This window comes from Hypanus sabinus, chromosome 10, assembly GCF_030144855.1.
Source record: "Hypanus sabinus isolate sHypSab1 chromosome 10, sHypSab1.hap1, whole genome shotgun sequence".
Lineage (NCBI taxonomy): Eukaryota > Metazoa > Chordata > Chondrichthyes > Myliobatiformes > Dasyatidae > Hypanus > Hypanus sabinus.
Genome location: NC_082715.1, coordinates 63,465,053 through 63,486,097, shown reverse-complemented (window position 1 = coordinate 63,486,097; position 21,045 = coordinate 63,465,053). Strand labels below are relative to the sequence as shown.

General features: G+C 40.0%; 1 protein-coding gene across 2 annotated transcripts in view; it reads right to left on the bottom strand.

The window, feature by feature from the left end:
* eipr1 (EARP complex and GARP complex interacting protein 1) overlaps positions 1–21,045 on the bottom strand; it is a 96,203-nt gene that overhangs the window by 60,224 nt on the left and 14,934 nt on the right. Inside the window, exon 3 of one of the 2 annotated variants that reach the window (XM_059981992.1) lies at positions 12,758–12,890. In XM_059981992.1, coding sequence (XP_059837975.1) covers positions 12,758–12,890 — 133 coding nt within the window. The remainder of the gene's footprint in view (positions 1–12,757; positions 12,891–21,045) is intronic. The other variant, XM_059981993.1, reaches the window with a different exon arrangement.

The following is a 21,045-nucleotide window of genomic DNA, read 5'->3' as shown; positions in this document are numbered from 1 at the left end:
TGCAATGAAGGCAAGACAGCGAGTATATTTGTTTAAACAAAATATATAAAAACACAGCTCCAAGCACTGTATGTCAATAATTAAATAAATAAATCTGTCTCATGAGGAGACAATCTGGGGAGTTGGGTAGAGGGTTTGTTATAATTCCCTCCTCATTATTTTGAACTAGAGTTCTGAAGAACCGCCTCCTTGTAACACTGTGCACATCTGAACTACCTTTATTATAATTTTTTGATAGGGGGTGTTTACAGAAATACCAAAGAACAGAGCAGGAAAGATTAACATACAGATAGTTGGGGTGAACAGAAGATCCGCTTCTTGAATTCCTTTAATTAACTTCCTCTGATGCCTCATTAAAATTTCCAGTTGTCAAAACAAGATTTGTCCCAAACCAATCCTTCCATCTCTCCTCACACAAATTAAACTTCTCTGTGCCTATTACTTTTTCTCAAATTATTTGCCCAAATGCTTTCCCACCACCAAAATTTAAATAACTAGCCGATGGCTACTGGAGATGCTTGTACAACCCCTTTCAAAATAATAAAGCATACAAGCCATTTTAAAGTCCTCTGGCATCTATAAGAAGCATTGGAAGATTACTGCAGGTCTTTCTGCAATTCCCCCCCCTCCACAACTTACTTTAAACAACACTGGATACATCTGATTTAGATGAGTTGACTTCTTTATGTTACATGCATGCTTGCCAGGGAGAAAAGTGGGATCGTGGGATGAAAGGATGGCGGCCTTCTAGTATTGAACTAAGATATTGAAAGTAAAATTGCTTCAACAAGAAAAACTTATCTTTGTTGTTTAGTTGTTAACAGTGGTAGCACAGGATAGCTTCCAATTATAGGATCCTGCCGGCATTTTGACAAGAGCAAGCCTTATGAAAGCTGGAAAAATCAAATTAGAATATGGACTCATATTACAGAACTGGAGAAGATGAAGCAAGAATTGGCTGTTGGATTTCGCTTTCAGGAAGAGCAAGGGAAACAGCGATGGGAATTTTGGTGGAAGACTAGAAAAGAAATGATGGTATGAATATGCTAAATAAATATGCTTGACTTTTTTTGAAGTAAGAAAAGGATCGGATTTATGAAACATATTCAGACTTTGACAAAATTTACAGAGACAATTCGAAAAATATGGCTGATTATATTACAGTATTGATTTTGAACAAAGTACAGTTGTATATGCAAATACAAATGGAACTTTTGGTATTAGCTTTTAATTGTTAGATACTGCATATCTGGACATAAAGGACAGGCAGCTAGCGTTAACTGCATGTATAGAACTTATATTTGCAACTATGAAATCAGCACCAAAGTGGATTTTTGGAGAAACGGACGCCAAGACAACAGTTGGAACTTGTTTTAGTCAGGAAATGGCATACCTCACTGAGCAGGAGCTAGAGTATAGCAGGCATAGATCCCAGGGTGACCAGACAAGGGTACCATTACCTGGCACAAATCCAATAAAAAAGTGCAGCAGGAGATCAAAATGTGAACATATCAAAGTATTTACCACTAGGCAAGAAGCTGTCTGATCAGAACCGAACAAGTTAGGCTAAAAGAAGAAAATAATAAATCTGAAGAGGTAGGAGAGTGCCATATCACACTGCTTGCGAAGGAATCGCTTACAAATGCAGAGACATCTGAGGCAGAGATTTTGATGATAGAATCTCCAGGATCTGCTGTTACTGATTCAGCATGCACAGGCACAGTGTGTGGAGAAAAACGGCATGAACTGAACCAGATAAAATGCAGGAACTGGTGAACACAGATACACTTAGTAACAAAGCATTCAAATTTGGAGATGGAAAGATTGCACATTCTGCAAAAAAAGTGAACATTCCTACAAAAACAGAGCTGACAAAATGCTACACTGAAGCAGAGGTGGTACCAGTGAACATTCCATTATTTTTGAGTAATACTTCCCTACAGAAAACAAGAGCAGTATTGGATAGGGAGAATAATCAAGCAACAATATTTCAACAGCCAGTGTCTCCTGAGTTCACAAGCTCTGGGCACTACAGTGTGATCATTCCAGATAAAGATAATACTGAGAATCAATTTGAGAATGAAGTACTAACTGTCACACAAAACATGACCATAGCTGAGAAATGCAAAGTGTTGCTCAAACTTCACAAGCAGTTTGGCCATGCTTCAATTGATAAGACTTCAGAAACTGCTCAGGAGTTCAGAAAACAAATATGCAGATTATTTTTCCATTCTAAAGCAATGATAATTGACAGTGAGACATTCCAAAAGTTTGGAAAGCCCAGGCCCAAGCCCAAGCCTGACGTTGGTCTGCCACTAGCAACTGAATACAATGAAACTGTAGCCATAGGCCTACATGAACTAGAGCAAGGAGAGTCGGATCTCCACAACTGTGATGAGTTCACACCTGTCAGTGCTGGTAGCATTGTAAGTACAAAGAGAATCCCAGAAATAGAAAAAAAACTTCATCCATTCCTGGATAAGTGTGCATGCCCCACCTCATAAAGTATTCGGTGATAATGGTGGTGAATTTAATAATGATAAATCAGGGATATGGTAGAGAATGTTAACATTGAAACAAAGACAACAGCGGCATATAGTTCTTGGAGTAATGAACTTCTGGAGCAACACAATCAAATGCTCATTGAAATAATGTTGAAGTTAAAGAAACTCAAAGACTGTGATTGAGACACAGCCCCAGACTGGGCCCTTATGGCAAAGAATACCTTACACAATGTACGTGGCTATAGCCCGCATCAATTGGTGTTTGGCCAGAATCCAAACCTTCCTTCTGTACTGGTTGACAGACCACCTGCTCTAGAGGGCACTACAAGGAGTGAGTGGGTTGGGTAACATATTTCAGCACTGCATGCATCAAGGAAAGCTTTAACTGAAGCAGAGCATTCACAGATAAATCAAGGGTACAGGTCCATCCTACAAATGACAAATATGACACAGAGAACAAATGTATTACAAAAGAGCAGACTGTACAGAATGGAAAAATCCTGGAGTTATCATTGGTTGGGATGGAGTTGGGGTATTCATGTGACATAGAGGTACATATGTGAGAGTGCATCAGTCCAGACTATGTAAAACACAAACAGAAGAGTATCAGAACTCCATGGAGAATCAACAGAGTTGCATTAACAGAAATTATCACAAGTGCAAAGACAACATGGAAGTTTCAGTCTTAAAACAAGACAAGTTGCGCCATTTGCAGACCAACACACAGCTATCTCACACAAAGCTGAAGTCACAGCGCGCTGGCAAAGCACTGGGAGAAACAAAATTTGGTGCAGCTTGAATTACCTAGAATCAGTCATGGTCGCCGGCATTACAGAGTCAGTTGATATGTCATGTAAAGACAGACTTCAGAAAGACCAGGCTGGACCATCTGAGAAATGTCAAGATGAAGACGTCCTAGTAACTGAAGAGCTGTAACACACACAAAGTGCTGGTGGAACGCAGCAGGGCAGGCAGCACCTATAGGAAGAAGTACAGTCGCCATTTCGGGTTGAGACCCTTCGTCAGGACTCAACAGTCTAAACTAAAATAAACTAAAGAGGTGTTGTTTGAATCTACAAAACAGGATGAAATCAGAAGTTGGACAAGCAATGGAGTATTTGAGGAAGCCAGAGACATTGGCCAAAACACAGGAACTACAAGATTGGTGTGCACTCTGAAAGAAACCCCAACAGGAATGATACCAAAAGCATACCTGGTGGTTAGAGGTTTTGAGGAACTGAAGATAAAGGAACTCTGAAAAGACTCATCAACATGTGCATCAAAGTCTCTCCAACTAGTTCTCTTAGTGATATGTCAAAAGCATTGGCAACCCCACCGTATGGAGATAAAATCGGTATTTTTACAGGGAATGCGGCTGTCACTTGACATTTACATTGAACCCCCTCCTGAAGGCAGAAGCAAAGGAACACAGTGGAAACTCATATGTGTGGTATGGTCTAGCAGATGTATCACTCCATAAAAAGGTCATGGAAACAAAGCTGAAAACAGGTGGAAAGATGTCACAAGTGGATCCAACTGATTTATACTGGCAAGTTTAAGGATATCATGTGATTGGAATACTTGCTTGTCATGTAGATGACTTCATATGGCCTCAACTTTGCCAACTTTGACAAGCTCCGCATGGAAGGCTAGTTAGGAAGGTTCAATCATTAGGTATTAATACTAAAGTAATAAAATGGAGTCAACAGTGGCTGGATGGGAGATGCCAGAGAGTAGTGGTGGATAACTGTTTGTCAGTTTGGAGGCCAGTGACTAGTGGTGTGCCTCAGGGATTTGCACTGGGTCCAATGTTCTTTGTCATATATATTAATGATCTGGTAATGGGGTGGTAAATTGGATTAGTAAGTATGCAGATGATACTAAGATAGGTGGCATTGAGGATAATGAAGTAGGTTTTCAAAGCTTGCAGAGAAATTTAGGCCAGTTAGAAAAGTGGGCTGAACGATGGCAGATGGCGTTTAATGCTGATAAGTGTGAGGTGCTACATTTTGGTAGGAATAATCCAAATAATACATACATGGTAAATGGTAGGGCATTGAAGAATGCAGTAGAACAGAGTGATCTCGGAATAATGGTGCATAGTTCCCTGAAGGTAGAATCTCATGTGGATAGGGTGGTGAAGAAAGCTTTTGGTATGCTGGCCTTTATAAATCAGAGCACTGAGTAGAGGTCTTGGGATGTAATGTTAAAATTGTACAAGGCATTGGTAAGGCCGAATTTGGAGTATTGTGTACAGTTCTGGTCACCAAATTATAGGAAAGATGCCAACAAAATAGAGTGAGTACAGAGAAGATTTATTAGAATGTTACCTGGGTTTCAGCACCTAAGTTACAGAGAAAGGTTGAATAAGTTAGGTCTTTATTCTTTGGAGCGTAGAAGGTTGAGGGGGTACTTGATAGAGGTATTTAAAATTATGAGGAGGATAGATAGAGTTGATGTGGATATGCTCTTTCTATTGAGAATAGGGGAGATTCAAATGGAGGACATGAGTTGAGAGTTAGGGGGCAAAAGTTTAGGGGTAACACGTGGGGGATTTTCTTTACTCAGAGAGTGGTAGCTGTGTGGAATGAGCTTCCAGTAGAAGTGGTAGAGGCAGGATTGGTATTGTCATTTAAAGTAAAATTGGATAGGTATATGGACAGGAAAGCAATGGAGGGTTATGGGCTGAGTACAGGTCAGTGGGACTAGGTGAGAGTAAGCGTTCGGCATGAACTAGAAGGGCCGAAATAGCCCATTTCCATGCTGTAATTGTTATATGGTTATATGGTTAACAGCGATCCCTCAGCTAAAGTCAGCCTTTCAGGTTGGGCGCGAGAAACATGACAGATTCTGCTACGTAGGGATAGACATCCTTGCTGTTGATAGAACAGTACAACTGCACCAAGAAAGCTACATTAGAAATATTCAGATAACCCCCATGGAATCCTCATATGCCACACAACAGGATGCACCCCTCAGTGAATCTTAAACTGAGCAATTTAGGTCAAAGCTAGGTCAGAGTATATGGGTGGCAAGGCAGAACAGATCTGACATCATATTTAATGCCTGGAACTTGGCATCTAGCATGAAAAATGCCACAGTACAAACTTTCATGAGGCAAACAACATAATGCACAGAATTCAATCGGAACAAGTAGTCTTAAAGTTTCAACAGCTTTGAAGAAATAACTCATTGAGGCTTGTCTTCAGTAATGCCTCACTTGGAAATCTTCCTGATGGTGGCACTCAAGGGGAGCATTTTATTGTACTGATGGGAGAAGAGGGAAGATTTTCACCTCTCTATTAGTAATCATAAAGGATCCGAAGAGTTGTACAGAGTATGCAAGCAGGAGAAACCCTTGCATTGTCTTGAAGGTATTGGCAATGCTGTTTTCTGGTCGCACTCTATTCTGAGCTTTTCTGTGATGACCCAAAGAAGGACAGTCTACAGATAACTTATATCACAGACAACCACTCTTCAGTTGATGCCACCAAGTCCACCAAGTCAGTTCCAGAGAAGAGGCTTCATCTAAAGATAAGCAGCATCAAAAAATTTGTCCAAGCACAGAAAATTCATCATATGTTATGGCCAACTACAAAGCAACAACTAATTGATGTCTCACAAAGAAGGGGGCGTCAGCTCGTGTACTGTTAAAGACAACGTCCTTGGTAGAGTGCTCACAGGATGTGCAGACCAGCTAGAAGATGTTCTCACTGATATCTTCAACATCTCCCTGAGCAGCCACCATTCCAAAGTGCTTCAAGGCCGCCACCATAATCCCCATGCCGAAGAAGTCTTTGGTGTCCTGCCTAAATGCACTTACATCCATCATCATGAGGTGTTTCAAGAGGCTTGTCATGAGGCATATCAAGACCCTGCTGCCCCCTCACTGGACCCCCTGCAGTTTGCGTACCGTCCCAACCGCTCAACAGATGACGCCATTGCTACCACCCTCCACCTGGACAAAAAAGACATGTACGTTTGGATGCTGTTCATAGACTTCAGTTCAGCATTCAACACAATCATCCCTCAGAAACTGATTGGAAAGCTGAGCCCACTGGGCCTGAACACCTCCCTCTGCAACTGGATCCTAGACTTCCTGACTAGGAGACATCAGTCAGTCCAGATTGGGAGCAGCATCTCCAACACCATCACACTGAACATGGGGGATCCCCAGGGCTGCGTGCTCAGTCCAGTGATGTTCACTCTGCTGACCCACGACTGTGCTGCAACACACAGCTCGAACCACATCATCAAGTTCGCCGATGACACGACCGTGGTGGGTCTCATCAGCAAGAACGACGTGTCAGCTTACAGAGAGGAGGTGCAGCAGCTAACGGATTGGTGCAGAGCCAACAACCTGTCTCTGAATGTGAACAAAATAAAAGAGGTGGTTGTTAACTTCAGGAGGGCACAGAGCGACCACTCCCCACTGAAGATCAATGGCTCCTCGGTAGAGATCGTAAAAAGCACCAAGTTTCTTGGTGTTCACCTGATGAAGAATTTCACCTGGTCTCTCAACACCAGCTCCATAGCAAAGAAAGCCCAGCAGCGTCTCTGCTTTCTGCTTTCCCACCCCTCATCCTCATCACATCTTACAGGGGTTGTATTGCGAGCATCCTGAGCAGCTGCATCACTGACTGGTTTGGAAATTGCACCATCTCGGATCACAAGACCCTGCAGCGGATAGTGACTACACGTTGCATCCGCAAAGGAAACAGCATTATGAAGGACCCCACACACCCCTCATACAAACTCTTCTCCCTCCTGCCATCTGGGGAAGCATTCAGGCTCTCACGACCAGACTATGTAACAGTTTCTTCCCCCAAGCTATCAGACTCCTTAATAACCGAAGCCTAGACTAACACCTTGCCCTATTGTCCTGTTTATTATTTATTGTAATGCCTGCACTGTTTTTGTGCACTTTATGCAGTCCTGTGTAGGTCTGTAGTCTAGTGTAGCTTTCTCTGTTTTTTTTTACCTAGTTCACTCTAGTTTTTGTACTGTGTCATGTAACACCATGGTCCTGAAAAACGTTGTCTCATTTTTACTATGTACTGTACCAGCAGTTATGGTCGAAATGTCAATAAAAGTGACTTAACTTGACTTGACTTGACCTGACCTAAGCAAAGGCATATAATACCTTCAAAGTTGTATTATCATCAAGGGTTAGAATTAATTCTCATATTCTAATGGACATTTGAATTATGTTTAATTTTTTTAAAATTTAATTTTAAAAAAGGATGGGAGATTGTTGAGTTCTGGTCATTTGGACTAAGTAAGTATTTAGTAGGCACGCGCACTTTCTCTGTTACACACAGGGAGAAAAGGGGGATTGTGGGATGTAAAGGTGGCAGACCTCATGTATTGAACTAAGACATTGGACTGAGACTGGCAGCAGCAGAATAATACTGGAGATCATGAATCTTAAAAGCGTTTACAATAGGTTTCAGGGGAAATCATGGTCAGGGATGGTTTGCAGTCCTTCAAGAGGGTGGGAATTGTGCTTTCTATGCTTAGCTTGTTATAGTGAGAAAAAGCTCTCCTGCAACTAAATGCAGTGCTGTAAAAGCACTTACAGACCTTGACTCTTTTTGCCAGACCATGAGAACTGAATGCAGAGGAGACCAATTTGTTGCATATGGTTTTAAAGGAGTGCTATAATTAAAGACAAATCATGATTCTTTGCAGTTCAATTGCTTTTGTTTACAGAATATTTTTGAGATATCATGAGAATAATCCTCTCCTTACTGTGGCATTATGAAAGTAGAATAAAACACAGAACTGTTTTTCCTTTATTTTTCCAAGACATGATATTTATTGTTAGTTTCATAACTTGTTATTAAATATATCCGTCTTTGCATTGTAGTTGTCCCTGCATACCTTCACTGGCAGAAACTGCCATAAAAGCCAGCATTTGCCACCTTTTCGGTCATAAGACGATCAGACCAGCAGAGTTGCTGTGCTACCACGAGGGAAGAATCTTTCAGGTTTTGCACTAGTTTGTAAAACTGCTGGCAGCAATCAAAGTTCTGTCAAGACTTTTCAGCACAGTAATAGGAAGCTCTGGCTGAGCAAGTCCCTGGGAAAAGTTCTCTGATCAGTCTGAGCATCCATGGTATTTATAATATTGTTCCAAAGGCAGAAGAAGGGCAGACTGAAAATTAAATCATGCTACACAGTCTCCTCTACATAAGGAAAGCCAAATGGAAATTGAGTAACCACTTTGCAGAACACCTACAGCATGTTCAAAACAAAAAGGCAAACCTGAGCTTCCTATTGCTGCGCACTATTTTTCTCCATCCCATTCCATCCTGATCTATCAGCCTGTGGTTCCAACTAAGTCCAACATAGGCCTGATGAACAGCAGCTCAACTTCCAAGTAGATGCAATGCAGCCATCGGACTCTGTATCAAATTCAATACTTTGTTTGCATCAGAACTGGTCAGTTCAGCTATAAGCCTATTCATCTGCAAAATTAACTGCATTATTTTTTTCTCTCCCCACAAACACTGCCTGATTTGCAAGGCATTTCCAAGGGTTTCCTCTGATTCAGTTGTCTGCAACAACTCCGACCAGCATTTCTTAGCTTTTGCATTTTTCTGTTTGCTTTCTCTCTGATTCCCTCATTATTTAATTAATTTCATGAAGAGTGTATTCCCATGGCAACCCTGTCCTCACATAGTCAAGAGATATTCCCTTTGTCCTATTCATTCTTCTATCACCTTCTCTGCATCCTACACAAAATAGTTTTCTCATTTTCCGGTCCTGATGAAATTCTTTGTCTTAAATGCTAATGCTTTTCTTCACCGATCCTACCTGACCTACTTATCTGGGATACAGAGTTGATAAGCTAATGGTATGAATTAAAGCAATGGCAGCACATTACCAATGTTTTGCCTGAGGCTCTCCATCTTCAAAGCAATATATCCTTAACTAGCACTCATGATTGCATAAAGTACATTAATTGTGCAAAAAAAAGCCTTACTGTTATGCCAAAAATATCAAATACCGTTTTAGACTCACAGAGTACTACAGGATAGAAACAGGCTCTTCAGCCAATCTAGTCTATGCTGAACTGTTATTCTACTAGTATTTATTATACTGTGATAAATACTGTAGTATTTAATAACTGTTATATATATTATAACAGTTATTATACTGTTATTCTACTAGTATAAAACCTAGTCTGATTTGCCCTCCCAAAGTGCAACACCTCAGATTTGTCTGCACTAAATTCAATCTGTCATTTTTCAGCTCAGTTTTCCAGCAGGCACAAATCTAGTCGCAAGCCTTGATAACCTTCCTCACTGTACACTATGCCCCCGCTCCCAAACTCAACGTCAACTGCAAATTTGCTGATCCAATTTACTACATTATCATCCAGATCATTGATACAGAGGACAAATAACAATGGACTCAGCACCAATCCCTGTGGCACACCTTGAGCCCAGCCAAAGAGGCAACCATCTACTAAAACTACACACACAAAATGCTGGTGGAACACAGCAGGCCAGGCAGCATCTATAAGGAGAAGCACTGTCGACGTTTCGGGCCGAGACCCTTCATCAGGACTAACTGAAAGGAGAGATACTAAGAGATTTGAAAGTAGTGGGGGGACAGGGAAATGCAAAATGATAGGAGAAGATCGGAGGGGGTGGGATGAAGCTAAGAGCTGGAAAGGTGATTGGCGAAAGTGATACAGAGCTGGAGAAGGGAAAGGATCATGGGACGGGAGGCCTTGGGAGAAAGGGGGGGGGGGGAGAGCACCAGAGGGAGATGGAGAACAGGCAGAGTGATGGGCAGAGAGAGAGAAAAAAAACAAAATATGTCAGGGATGGGGTAAGAAGGGGAGGAGGGACATTAACAGAAGTTAGAGAAGTCAATGTTCATGCCATGAGGTTGGAGGCTACCCAACCTGTATATAAGGTGTTGTTCCTCCAACCTGAGTGTGGACTCATCTTGACAGTAGAGGAGGCCATGGATAGACATATCAGAATGGGAATGGGACTTGGAATTAAAACACTTTGGTTTCTCCCACAAAGCCAATGTTTCAATCCAGCTTACTACCTCATCCTAATTGCCAAGTGACTGAACATTTTTGACCAGTCTCCTATGTGGGGCCTTTGTAGATTTATTAGCTGGAAGATTGTATTTGCTCTCTGCCTAACATCTCCACTGAGTTGGTCTTATTTTTGTCTACATGATTAAGTACAGCTGTCTTAGAAAATTAAAGTGACTGACATTTTCACTATTCATTAACTTTGCAACTGAGTTATTTTCCCATCAGAGCCTATAAATGTGAAAAATTGGAACTGGCTCAAATAGACAACTTGATTGGCAGGGATGAGTTGAACCAAAGGGTCTGTTTCCATTACTAACTCTATTTGAATATCATTCATCTGAATGATGAAACTGGTTTAACAACAGAAATATCCAAGAAGCAATCTTCCACAATCCCCAAGTCACAGCTCTATCAGTCACAATGATAAAGGGAGGAATGGTTTTAAATCTTAAAAATCAAGATATTACATATCACCATCTCAATTTCTGGTAATATATTACTTGAAATCCTTTAAAACAATAATGCTATATTTTTATAAACACAAGATCAATGAACATTTCAAAAGTTTTTATATAACAAAATTCATTTTATGCTATATGCCAGTCTCTATTTCAGAGAAAATCAACAGTATCTCTTCTAAATTCTAAATTTTTGTCCTATAATTAAATTCTAAATCTTTTACCTGTAATTAAAAAACCTGAAACCTGTTTTAGGCTCCCTAAAAGCCAAATTCTCAAGGACTTGTACTTTCAGGCATGTGGGGAAATTTTTAAAGAAGATATGATGGGTAATTTTTGTTTTTACACAGAGAGAGGTGGATGCCTCAAATGGGTTGCGGCATAGTGTTATAAGCAGATATCTTAGTGGCAATTAAGATGCTTAGACAGACACATGAATATGTTGGGACCAGAGGGATGTGGATCACATGTAGGCATACAAACTTCAGTTTATTTAGTATTGTGAGCCAAAGTGCCTGTTCCTTTGCTGTATGTTTCCTCTAATAAATTGAATAGGGATATATGGAGCAGTCACTGCAACCCAAGGGAAACCCTTCAAAATAATTTCTAGAAATGTTAAGTGATATTATGAGTCATGGAAGTGATATCCAACTAAAACATACTTACGATAGCCACCTTTCATCACCTCACCCGACATTCAGAGTTGTCTTTAGGTCTCTGATGGCAAGATAGGTATTCTACTTTTTAAAATGTGTAAACTGCCTGTATGTGAACGTTGTTCACATAGCTTGGTCTGTCATTCAGTATAATATCCAAAATAACATTTATTTCCAAAATATATTATGGTTCGGAACTTGGAGAACTAAGTAGATGGCAACAAGTGGAAGTATACAAATTGATTAAAGGCGGTGTAAAATAGAAAACGATATAAAAGCAAAATAAACGCTGGAAATGGAAAACTTGTCTAAAAATCTAATGTATCAGAATTCTTTTTAAAATTGTGTCAGTGTAGTCAAAGATTTTAATTGTATCAGTAGAGAGGAGGGATTAAGGTGCCCTCGTTGATATAATCACTGCAGGCTTGGCTCTCCTTTATACATAGGTGTGTCATGTGCACAGAAGTGATATTCTTGTTTTATAATTCATTTTACACATCTGTCAGGTAGTACATAAAATGTGTGCAATATGACAGAAATGAATTTCTGGTAACCAACTAATGCTGAAATGAGATTACATTGTACTTTATAATTTATGAAGGGATTGGCCTTGGCTTAGTTTACACAGCTCATGCGGTTTAAACGCTAATCACAACCTACATACAAGAACACAAGCATGCATTATGTCACATCTTTATCATAATTAAAAATAAGTCTAAACTATTTATACTGTTGACACCATGAAGTGATTTTAATTAAATCTTTATATCTTTATAGGATTAACATTTGTCTGAATATCAGTCAGATAATTAGATATTAGAAATTAATTGTATTTATTTAATTAACATACAACAATTTAAAATTTAATTGTAAATTAAAGCAACCTGAGAGAAAAATATAAATGAGAAGCAGAAACATCTTGTAAAGCACAAAGAAAATGGAAAACATTATTTTAAGTTCCTTTGTTTAATTAAACAATTTAGGACATAATATAAATGCACAGGATGAATTCTACTGTTTACTCAATTTCATGCCATCCACCCCACCAATAGTCAAATCATTTAGTCCACTTACTTTTATTGTAGCAGGTTGCCAGCACACCTTTATCTGCAGGGCTTGTGCTCATATGCCATATTTCTCCTACTTGATGCAGAAGGACATTCTTGTTAATAATGTTATTTTCATCATCAAAGTCTATGATGTGAATCTGAAAACATAATAATCCACATCCATAAATTAGTAATGAAATAGTGGCTGTCAGGCTTTTTGTAAAATGCACTAATTTAAGGAAAGAGTAGAGGTAAAAAATTTGATCCTTGGAGTGCAGGAGGCGTTCAAGAACGGTTTAAAAGAAAGGAGATTATCCATTGAAGGTAGAAGTCAGTCATCCATTCAAGGGTGATTTTAACCAGCATACATCTAACTGCAGGGCTTCTCAATAGCTGATACTGTCAATCTGATCAAACAATTTCATCTTAAATATATATGTTTTGCTTTTTAGAAACACTAATGTGAAGTACGTTTTTTTTTTAAAACAGCAATCTATACTTGTCCATGGCTTATTGAACAAACAACAGTACAGCAAGGAAACAGGTTCTTTTTCCCTATTTCCAATACTTTCTTCCCTTATATACAATCCAGTATTTTCTTCCCTTCTCCTGAAGAATACTTAATAGTAAGGTATAATTCCATGGGTAGCAACTGTCTCCGTAGATACAATCTATCAATCTATAAAATCCTTGGCAGGATACATAATTGTGTTCTCAGATGATGTCACTATTTCCAGCTGGGACAGTGACCAGGAAGCATAACTGAGGCAGAAGCTGATTGTGCAATCCGTAAACCTTCGGTACCATAAACATTTTACATCCTCCTTCTGCCTCTACTTATGCCAGTTGACAGCAAAAGTAGAGATAAAATCCAAGATTGATAAATTTCATGCATCAGACAAACGGGTAAATTTCTAATCATTATCAACACCTGTATCTAGCAATTAAGATCATGCTACTACTTTGGAATTTGTTTGAATTCGATTCTTTTGATTTCATAACTTTGCAATTTCCCCTTGTCTTTCAATGGTAATATCCAATATCCCCTAGGGCTTTGGGATTCTGAACTCATGGCTGCATCGTATTCGAAGTGTTATTGGTTAAACTCAGAATCAGAATCAGGTTTATTATCACCGGCACGTGTTCTGAAATTTGCTAACTTAGCAGCAGCAGCAGTTTAATGCAATACATAATATAGAAGAAGAAAATAATAATAACAAATAAAAAAGTAAATCAATTACAATATACATATGTTGAGTAGATTAAAAATCGTGCAAAAAACAGAAATATATATCAAAAAGTGAGGTAGTGTTCACGGATTCAATGTCCGTTTAGGAATTGGATGGCAGATGGGAAGAAGCTGTTCCTGAATCGCTGTGTGTGTACCTTCAGGCTTCTGTATCTCCTACCTAATGGTAACAGTGAGAAAAGGGCATGCCTTGGGTGCTGAAGATCCTTAATAATGGACGCTGCCTTTCTGAGACACTGCTCTTTGAAGATGCCCTGGGTATTTGGTAGGCTGATACCCAAGATGGAGCTGACTAAATTTACAACCCTCTGCAGCTTCTTTCGTTCTGTAGAGTAACCTTCCCCCCACTATACCAGACAATGGTGCAGCCTGTCAGAATGCTCTCCACAGTACCTGTTCTGTACCTTACAATATTTAATACTGATGCACTTCAGTTAGATATTTACTGCAGTCTTTATCCTTACCTTCATAAGTTATCATGTATTATGAGTGTTGTGTGCTTTACTCCAGGTTCAAAGAAAGAGTTGTCTCGTTTCATTAAACATTATACCCGTTATATACATGTTTGTAGTTAAACGACAATAAACTTTACTTGGCAGAGAATGTTCTTTGTACAAAGATGCTCAGAATTATTCAGCACAACAAAAAGCTGTGTCATCTATAAAGGGATTCATTTGATTTTCATTTCATTCAAATTACTGTAGAAGAATCTTTTTGGGAATGGGTTCAATATTTCTATTGTTGGAATGCCCAGGAAATCCATCAGAGGCTGTATGGACTGAAGAAAATCACCAGTCATGGAGTTATATATCATAGCAGGTTCTTCAGCCCAACATGTCCAAGCAGATCGTTTTGCTCACTTACACAAATTCTATTTGCCTGCATTATTACGCATCCATCTATACCTTGCTTATTTAAGTTTATATCTAAAAACTTCCAATACATAACTATTCTACTCAATTCTACCACTTCCTCTGGAAGAAAGCTCCAGATATAAATAATTTCTATTTAAAAAACTTACCCTGAGAACCCCTTTAAAATCCCTACCTTCTACCTAGCAATTAAGTCTTTTATATTAAACTTATAATACCCTACCACGGGAAAAATAATAACTATCTACTTTATCTAAGTCTCTCATATTTTTATGTAATTATATCAGATCACACTTCAGCCTCCTTCATTCCAGGGACAACAAGCTTTTCTAATATTGCTTCATAATTAAAGTCCTCCAATCAGTCAACATCCTGGTGAATCTCTTCTGCACTTTCTTCAGTTCAATCACATCCTTCCTATAGTGTAGCAACTAGAATAGCATACAGTGCTCAAACTGCAGCCTAGACAATGTCTTATAAAATTGCAACATGATATTCCAAATCTTATATTCTACAGAAGACCTTTAGACACAGGAGCAAAATTAGGCCATTCGGCCTATTCAGTCTGCTCCGCCATTCAATCATGGCAGATTATTTATGCCTCTCAACCCCATTCTTCTGCCTTCTCCCCATAACGTCTGATGCCCTTCCTAACCAAGAACCTATCAACCTCCACACTAAATACACCCAATAGTCTCTACAGCTGTTTGTGGCAATGAATTCCACAGATACACCACACTCTGGCTATAGAAATTCCTCCTCATTTCGGTCTTATATGGATGTCCCTTTGTTCTGAGGCTGTGCCCTCTGGGCCTAGACTCCCCAATATAAGAAACATCCTCTCTACATCCACTCTATCTATGCCTTTCAATACTTGACAGGTTTCAGTGAGAGATCCCCCCTCATTCTTCTGAAGTCCACTGCGTACAGGCCCAAAGCCATCAAACGCTCCTCATACATTAACCCTTTCACTCACTGAGTCATTCTTGTGAAGCTCCTCAGGACCCTCTCCACTGCCAGCATATCCTTTCTTAGAAAGGGGGGCCTGAAACTGCTCACAATACTCCAACTGCAGTCTGACCAATGCCTTATAAAGCATGCCTGTGTTGCCACATTCAGGGAAATATAGACTTTCCTCCCTGGGTCTCTCCATTCATCAACAAGCTTTAGAGTCCTACATTTTCCATATGTAATGACCTGATTCATATTTTTACTGTTATGCTGTATGTATTTGGGGCAGGTGAGGCTCGTCAGCCTTGGATGGCAGCCCACCTAGCAGAAGGAAAACTTTGATTTTAAACGTCCACTGCCTTGCAGCCATTCCCACCCATGAGGAAGGCTTCGGGGGTAAACCAAGGAAGAAATCCAGAGCCAGGGTCCCTAAGGCAGTTTGATGTTGTTCACTCTTCTTAAGAGCATGCTCTGTCAGTAACTTGACTTTGTGTTTCTTTTTTATAGGGCAGGGCACCACTACAATCCACACCTCCAATCTCATCTCATTATTTAGAACATTTGACTTCAAATAACTTTTTTTTAAGAAGGCATTACCCCAGAGGTTCACTTACTTGTTTGAATCAGTATTGATGACAAAAAGTACAATTGCTTGTGTGTTATTAGTTTAGGCAGATTGTGTTTGACTATTATTGTGACTTAGAGGAAGAGCAGATCACCATTTATGAGTAATTAGTGCAGAAAACCAGGTAATTGCAAAGAGTTTATGAACTTTTTCTTGCCACTGCATATCACAGTCTAAGTCCCATCACCAATCCCTGTGATACACTACTGGTCATAAACTTTCAATCAGAAAATTTTCCCTCCACCACTACTCTCTGCATCCTATCACAAAGCGACTTTTTGATCCAATTAGCCAGCTTTCCTGATTGGTAAGTGCAGCTTAACCTGAAATTTAATCAGAAAGTAAACTATATGTAAAAGAAAAGGAAGGCGCATTACCAATCATTTGTTATCATCTGAGGACCTGTCTATAGTCATGCCATAGTGAGACTCACAGCTGAAATATTGTTCTCCCTTCCTAAGCAAGAATGTAGTTAGAAGAGAATGTTCAAAGTTTCAAAGTTCAAAGCAAAAGAATGCATTGAAAATTTCATTTGATAGCAAAATGCATGGTCGATGATTCCCCTAGCTTGGGTGTCTAGAAACAAAGCTCAGAGTCCTAAAATACAAGGTTGCCCATTCAGGACAACAATAGGAAAAAATGGGAACACTGTAGGGGCATGAGACTTGTCCTTGCCTGGAGGCACAAAAAATTCAATGAGCTAAAAGGCTTCAGTCTATGATACAACACTTCCATAATTCTGTATATGTCAGAGACATTCAAATCATTCCAAACTCTTTGAGAGTCTTAAAAGTCAGTATGCCTACAGATATGGGCTAACATGTTTTCAAAGGCATTCTATGGGCAGAACTTGCCATTTTGATTAGATTCCCCTGAACTGCATTGGGCTTTGCTAGAAATCTGGAACAAAAAACACAGAAAATGCAGTAACAAGGAAACTTCTGCAAGGGTGTCATCCCAATTGAGAGTAGTTTTGTGGGAATGCAGTCGGCAACAAGATGATGCATCAATTCAAAGCAATGAAATGGTTCTACCTTAAATTACCAGGATTACAGGTTTCTATCTGGGTTAGCATCCTAAACTGGAGCAGGGCTAATTTTGAGGGAATTATCTAGCAGGATCTAGCGGAAGTACATTGGGTGAGCCTGTTTGAAAGGAAAAGAACGAACAGCAAGTGGGAGGCTTTCAAGAGTGTGATAACCAGGGTCTAGAAGCAGCAGGTTCCTTCTTAGGGTGAAGGTAAACCTGGAAAGTTTAGGGAACCTCAGCTGATGAGTGATATTGAGGCCCTGGTCATTAAAAAGAAGGAAGCTTACACTGGCTTTAATTATGGAACGATTAAGAACACTCTTATCAGGAGGGCCAAGTTAGGATATGAGTTGGTCTCTAAATCCCCTTGCACCTCTGAGATGGATCTGGCAAATCTTAAGAGGTTCTACAGCTTTATTAAAAGGATGGTGGACTCTAAGCAAAGCTGAAACATAGAGGGATGAGGCCCTCTCTACCCAGCATTTTGTTAGCAAATATGCAATCACTGGAGAACAGAATTGAGGACCTGAGGGCAAGATTGCTGGATTGAAGGAAATTGTTGTGTTTGGTATGTTACAATACATCAGATACAGCAATCAGACCCAAAGGCTTCTTGATACATAGGATGGAGTGAACAGTTGATTTAGAAAAGGCAGAAGGTGGATGTGTGTGTATCATGATAAACACTTTGTGGTACTCGGATATGGTAGCTTTGTCATTCTCTTGTTCCCCCAACCTTGAACCACTGGTATAGATAAGGAATGCCTACCATTACATGCCTAGACCACATTTCAGGAAATCTGACTGCTTGGCTATCTTTCTCCTAACTGCATACAGGCAGAGGCTAAAGAGGAAAGCTCCACAGGCGAGGACTACAAAGAGGCGGGCATGTGAGGCTGACCAGCGGCAAGAGGATTGTTTCAAGTCAGTGGACTGGGCCGTGTTCAAGGACTCTTCCGTGGATCTGAAAGAATACGTCACAGTTGTTACAGACTTCATAATAACAATAAGAGATGAATGTGGCCCCACAAAATCATTCAGTTTTCCTCAACTAGAAGCCTTGGATGAGCCATGGGATCTGCAATCTGCTGAGGATCAGAATAGAGGCATCCAAGTCTGGCGACCAAGGAAGTTACAAGAGGTCCAGGTATGATCTCCAGAAAGCTATCTCACGGGCAAAGTGGCAACTCCGGCTAAACTTGAAATAATGAAGGTTGCTCAACAGTTGTGGGAGGGCTTGAATGCTCAGAGTAAAATCAAGCAACATAGGGGGCTGCAGGGCTTTGCTTCCAGATGAGCTCAATGCCTTCTATGCTCGCTTTCACTGACAAAACATGGAGGAACCATCACAAACACCCACAGCCCACAATAATCCTGTTATTTCAGTCTGAGGCTGAAATGAAAGCATCATTCAGGAGGGTGAACCCACAGAAAACATCCCACCCATATAAGGTACCTGGCGTGTTCATTGAAATCTTTAACCTATCGTTTCGGCAATCTTAGGTACCCGCCTACGTTAAGCAGGCTTCAATTATACTGGTGACTGAGAAGAATGTAGTAACCTGCCTCAATTACATCCAGTCATACCTACATCCACAATGATGAAGAACTGTGAGAGGCTGGTGATGAAACATATTAACTCCTGCCTTAGAAGTGACTTGTATCCAATTCAATTTGCCTACTGGCACAGCAGGTACACAACAGGTGCCATTTCATTAGCTCTTCACTCAACCCTGGAACATCTGGACCACAAAGATGCATACATCAGGATGCTCTTTTATCAACTATAGCTTGGAATTCAATACAATCATCCCTCAAAACTAATTAATAAGCTTCAAGACTTCGGCCTTAATACATCCTTATGCAACTGGATCCTCAATTGCATCACATCATCACTTCATCAGTTCAAATTGGCAACATCTCTTCCACAATCTCCCTCAGCATAGGTGCACTGTGCTTAGCCCCCTGCTCTACTTGCTTTACGTTTATGACTGTGCAGCTAAATACAGCTTCAATGCCATATTTATGCTTGCTGACGATACCACCGTAATTTGCCAAATCAAAACTGGTGATGTATCAGCACATAGGAGGGAGACTGAAAATCTGGCAGAGTGATGCCACAACGAAATCAGCAAGAAGTAGCTGATTATTGACTTCAGAAGGAGGAAACCGGAAGTGAGCTCGTCCTCATTGGGGGATCAGAGGTGAAGAGTATCAGCAACTTTAAATTCCTTGGTGTTATCATTACAGAGCACTGCCCTGGGCCCAGCACGTAAGTGGAATTACAGAAAAACATGGCAATGCCTTGACCTCCTGAGGACTTAGTGAAGATTCAACATGACATCTATAACTTCTGTAGATGTGTGGTGGAAAGTATATTGACTGGCTGCAACACAGCCTGGTATAGAAACACCAATGCACTTGAATGGAAAATCCTACAAAAAGTAATAGATATGGCAATAGATAATAGTAATAGATACGGGTGAAGTCCTCCCCACTATCAAGCACATCGACATGGAGTTGTCTTTAAAAACTCAACTTCACTTGCCCCGTTACTGAACTGTTCCCTCAACCTATGGTACTCTTCATCTCATGTTCTCAATACTTATTACTTATTTATCTTTCTTTCTTTGTAGTTGCACAGTTTGTTCTCTTTTGCACACTGGTTGTCTGCCCTGTTGATGCAGTCTTTCAGTCATTCTATTATGATTATTGAATTTATGATTCTATTATGATTATTGAATTTATGCCCACAAGATCTTTGATTGAATTTAGGGATCAGCTGGGTTGTCTATGTTTGGACTTGCAGGACATGGATGGGATTGTTCTTGATGTTTTCTGAGAAAATCATGGCTGCTCAAGAGACTAGAAAATCAAGTTGGAAATATTCTGGAGGACATTCATTTTACCAGTGAGGAGGTACTTGCGGTGTCACAGGTCATTAAGGTTGATAAATCCCCAATGCATTCTTGAATTCTGTGGGAAGCTAAAGAAACAATTGTGAAATCCCTCATGGAGATATTTGCTTCATTGTTAGCAACTGGTGAAGTTTCCAAGAACTGAAAAGTGGTTAATGTTGTTTTGCCTTTGAAAAGGGTAGCAATTACAAGTTGGAACCAAAGGCCAATCAACCTGATAACTGTAGTGGAGAAAGTTGCTGGAGGAAATCCTGAGGGAGAGGGTCTACTAGCATTTAGATAGAGTGTCTAATCAGGAGTCATAAATGGCTTTGCACATGAGAAGTATTGCATGAGTAAACTTTTAGAGATATTTGAAGTAGTAAACCAAAAGGTAGATGTTGTGTCCTTTAACTTCAGCAAGGCCTCCACCAAGATAAACTGGTCTAGAAGGTTAGGTACCATGGACTCCAGTGAGAGCTTGTTAAGTGGATTCATAACTGGCTCCAAGATATGAAACAGAGGGTGGTGGTTGAAATTGTTTCTCATAATATGTTCACTTTGAACTTTCAATTGATACAGATCAATAGTCAGAAAATGAGTAAGGGGACAAATCAGCCATTATCTAAATGAATCGCAAATCTAGCTGATGGAGCTGAATGGTGTATTCTTATTTCTTCGAGTAGCTGG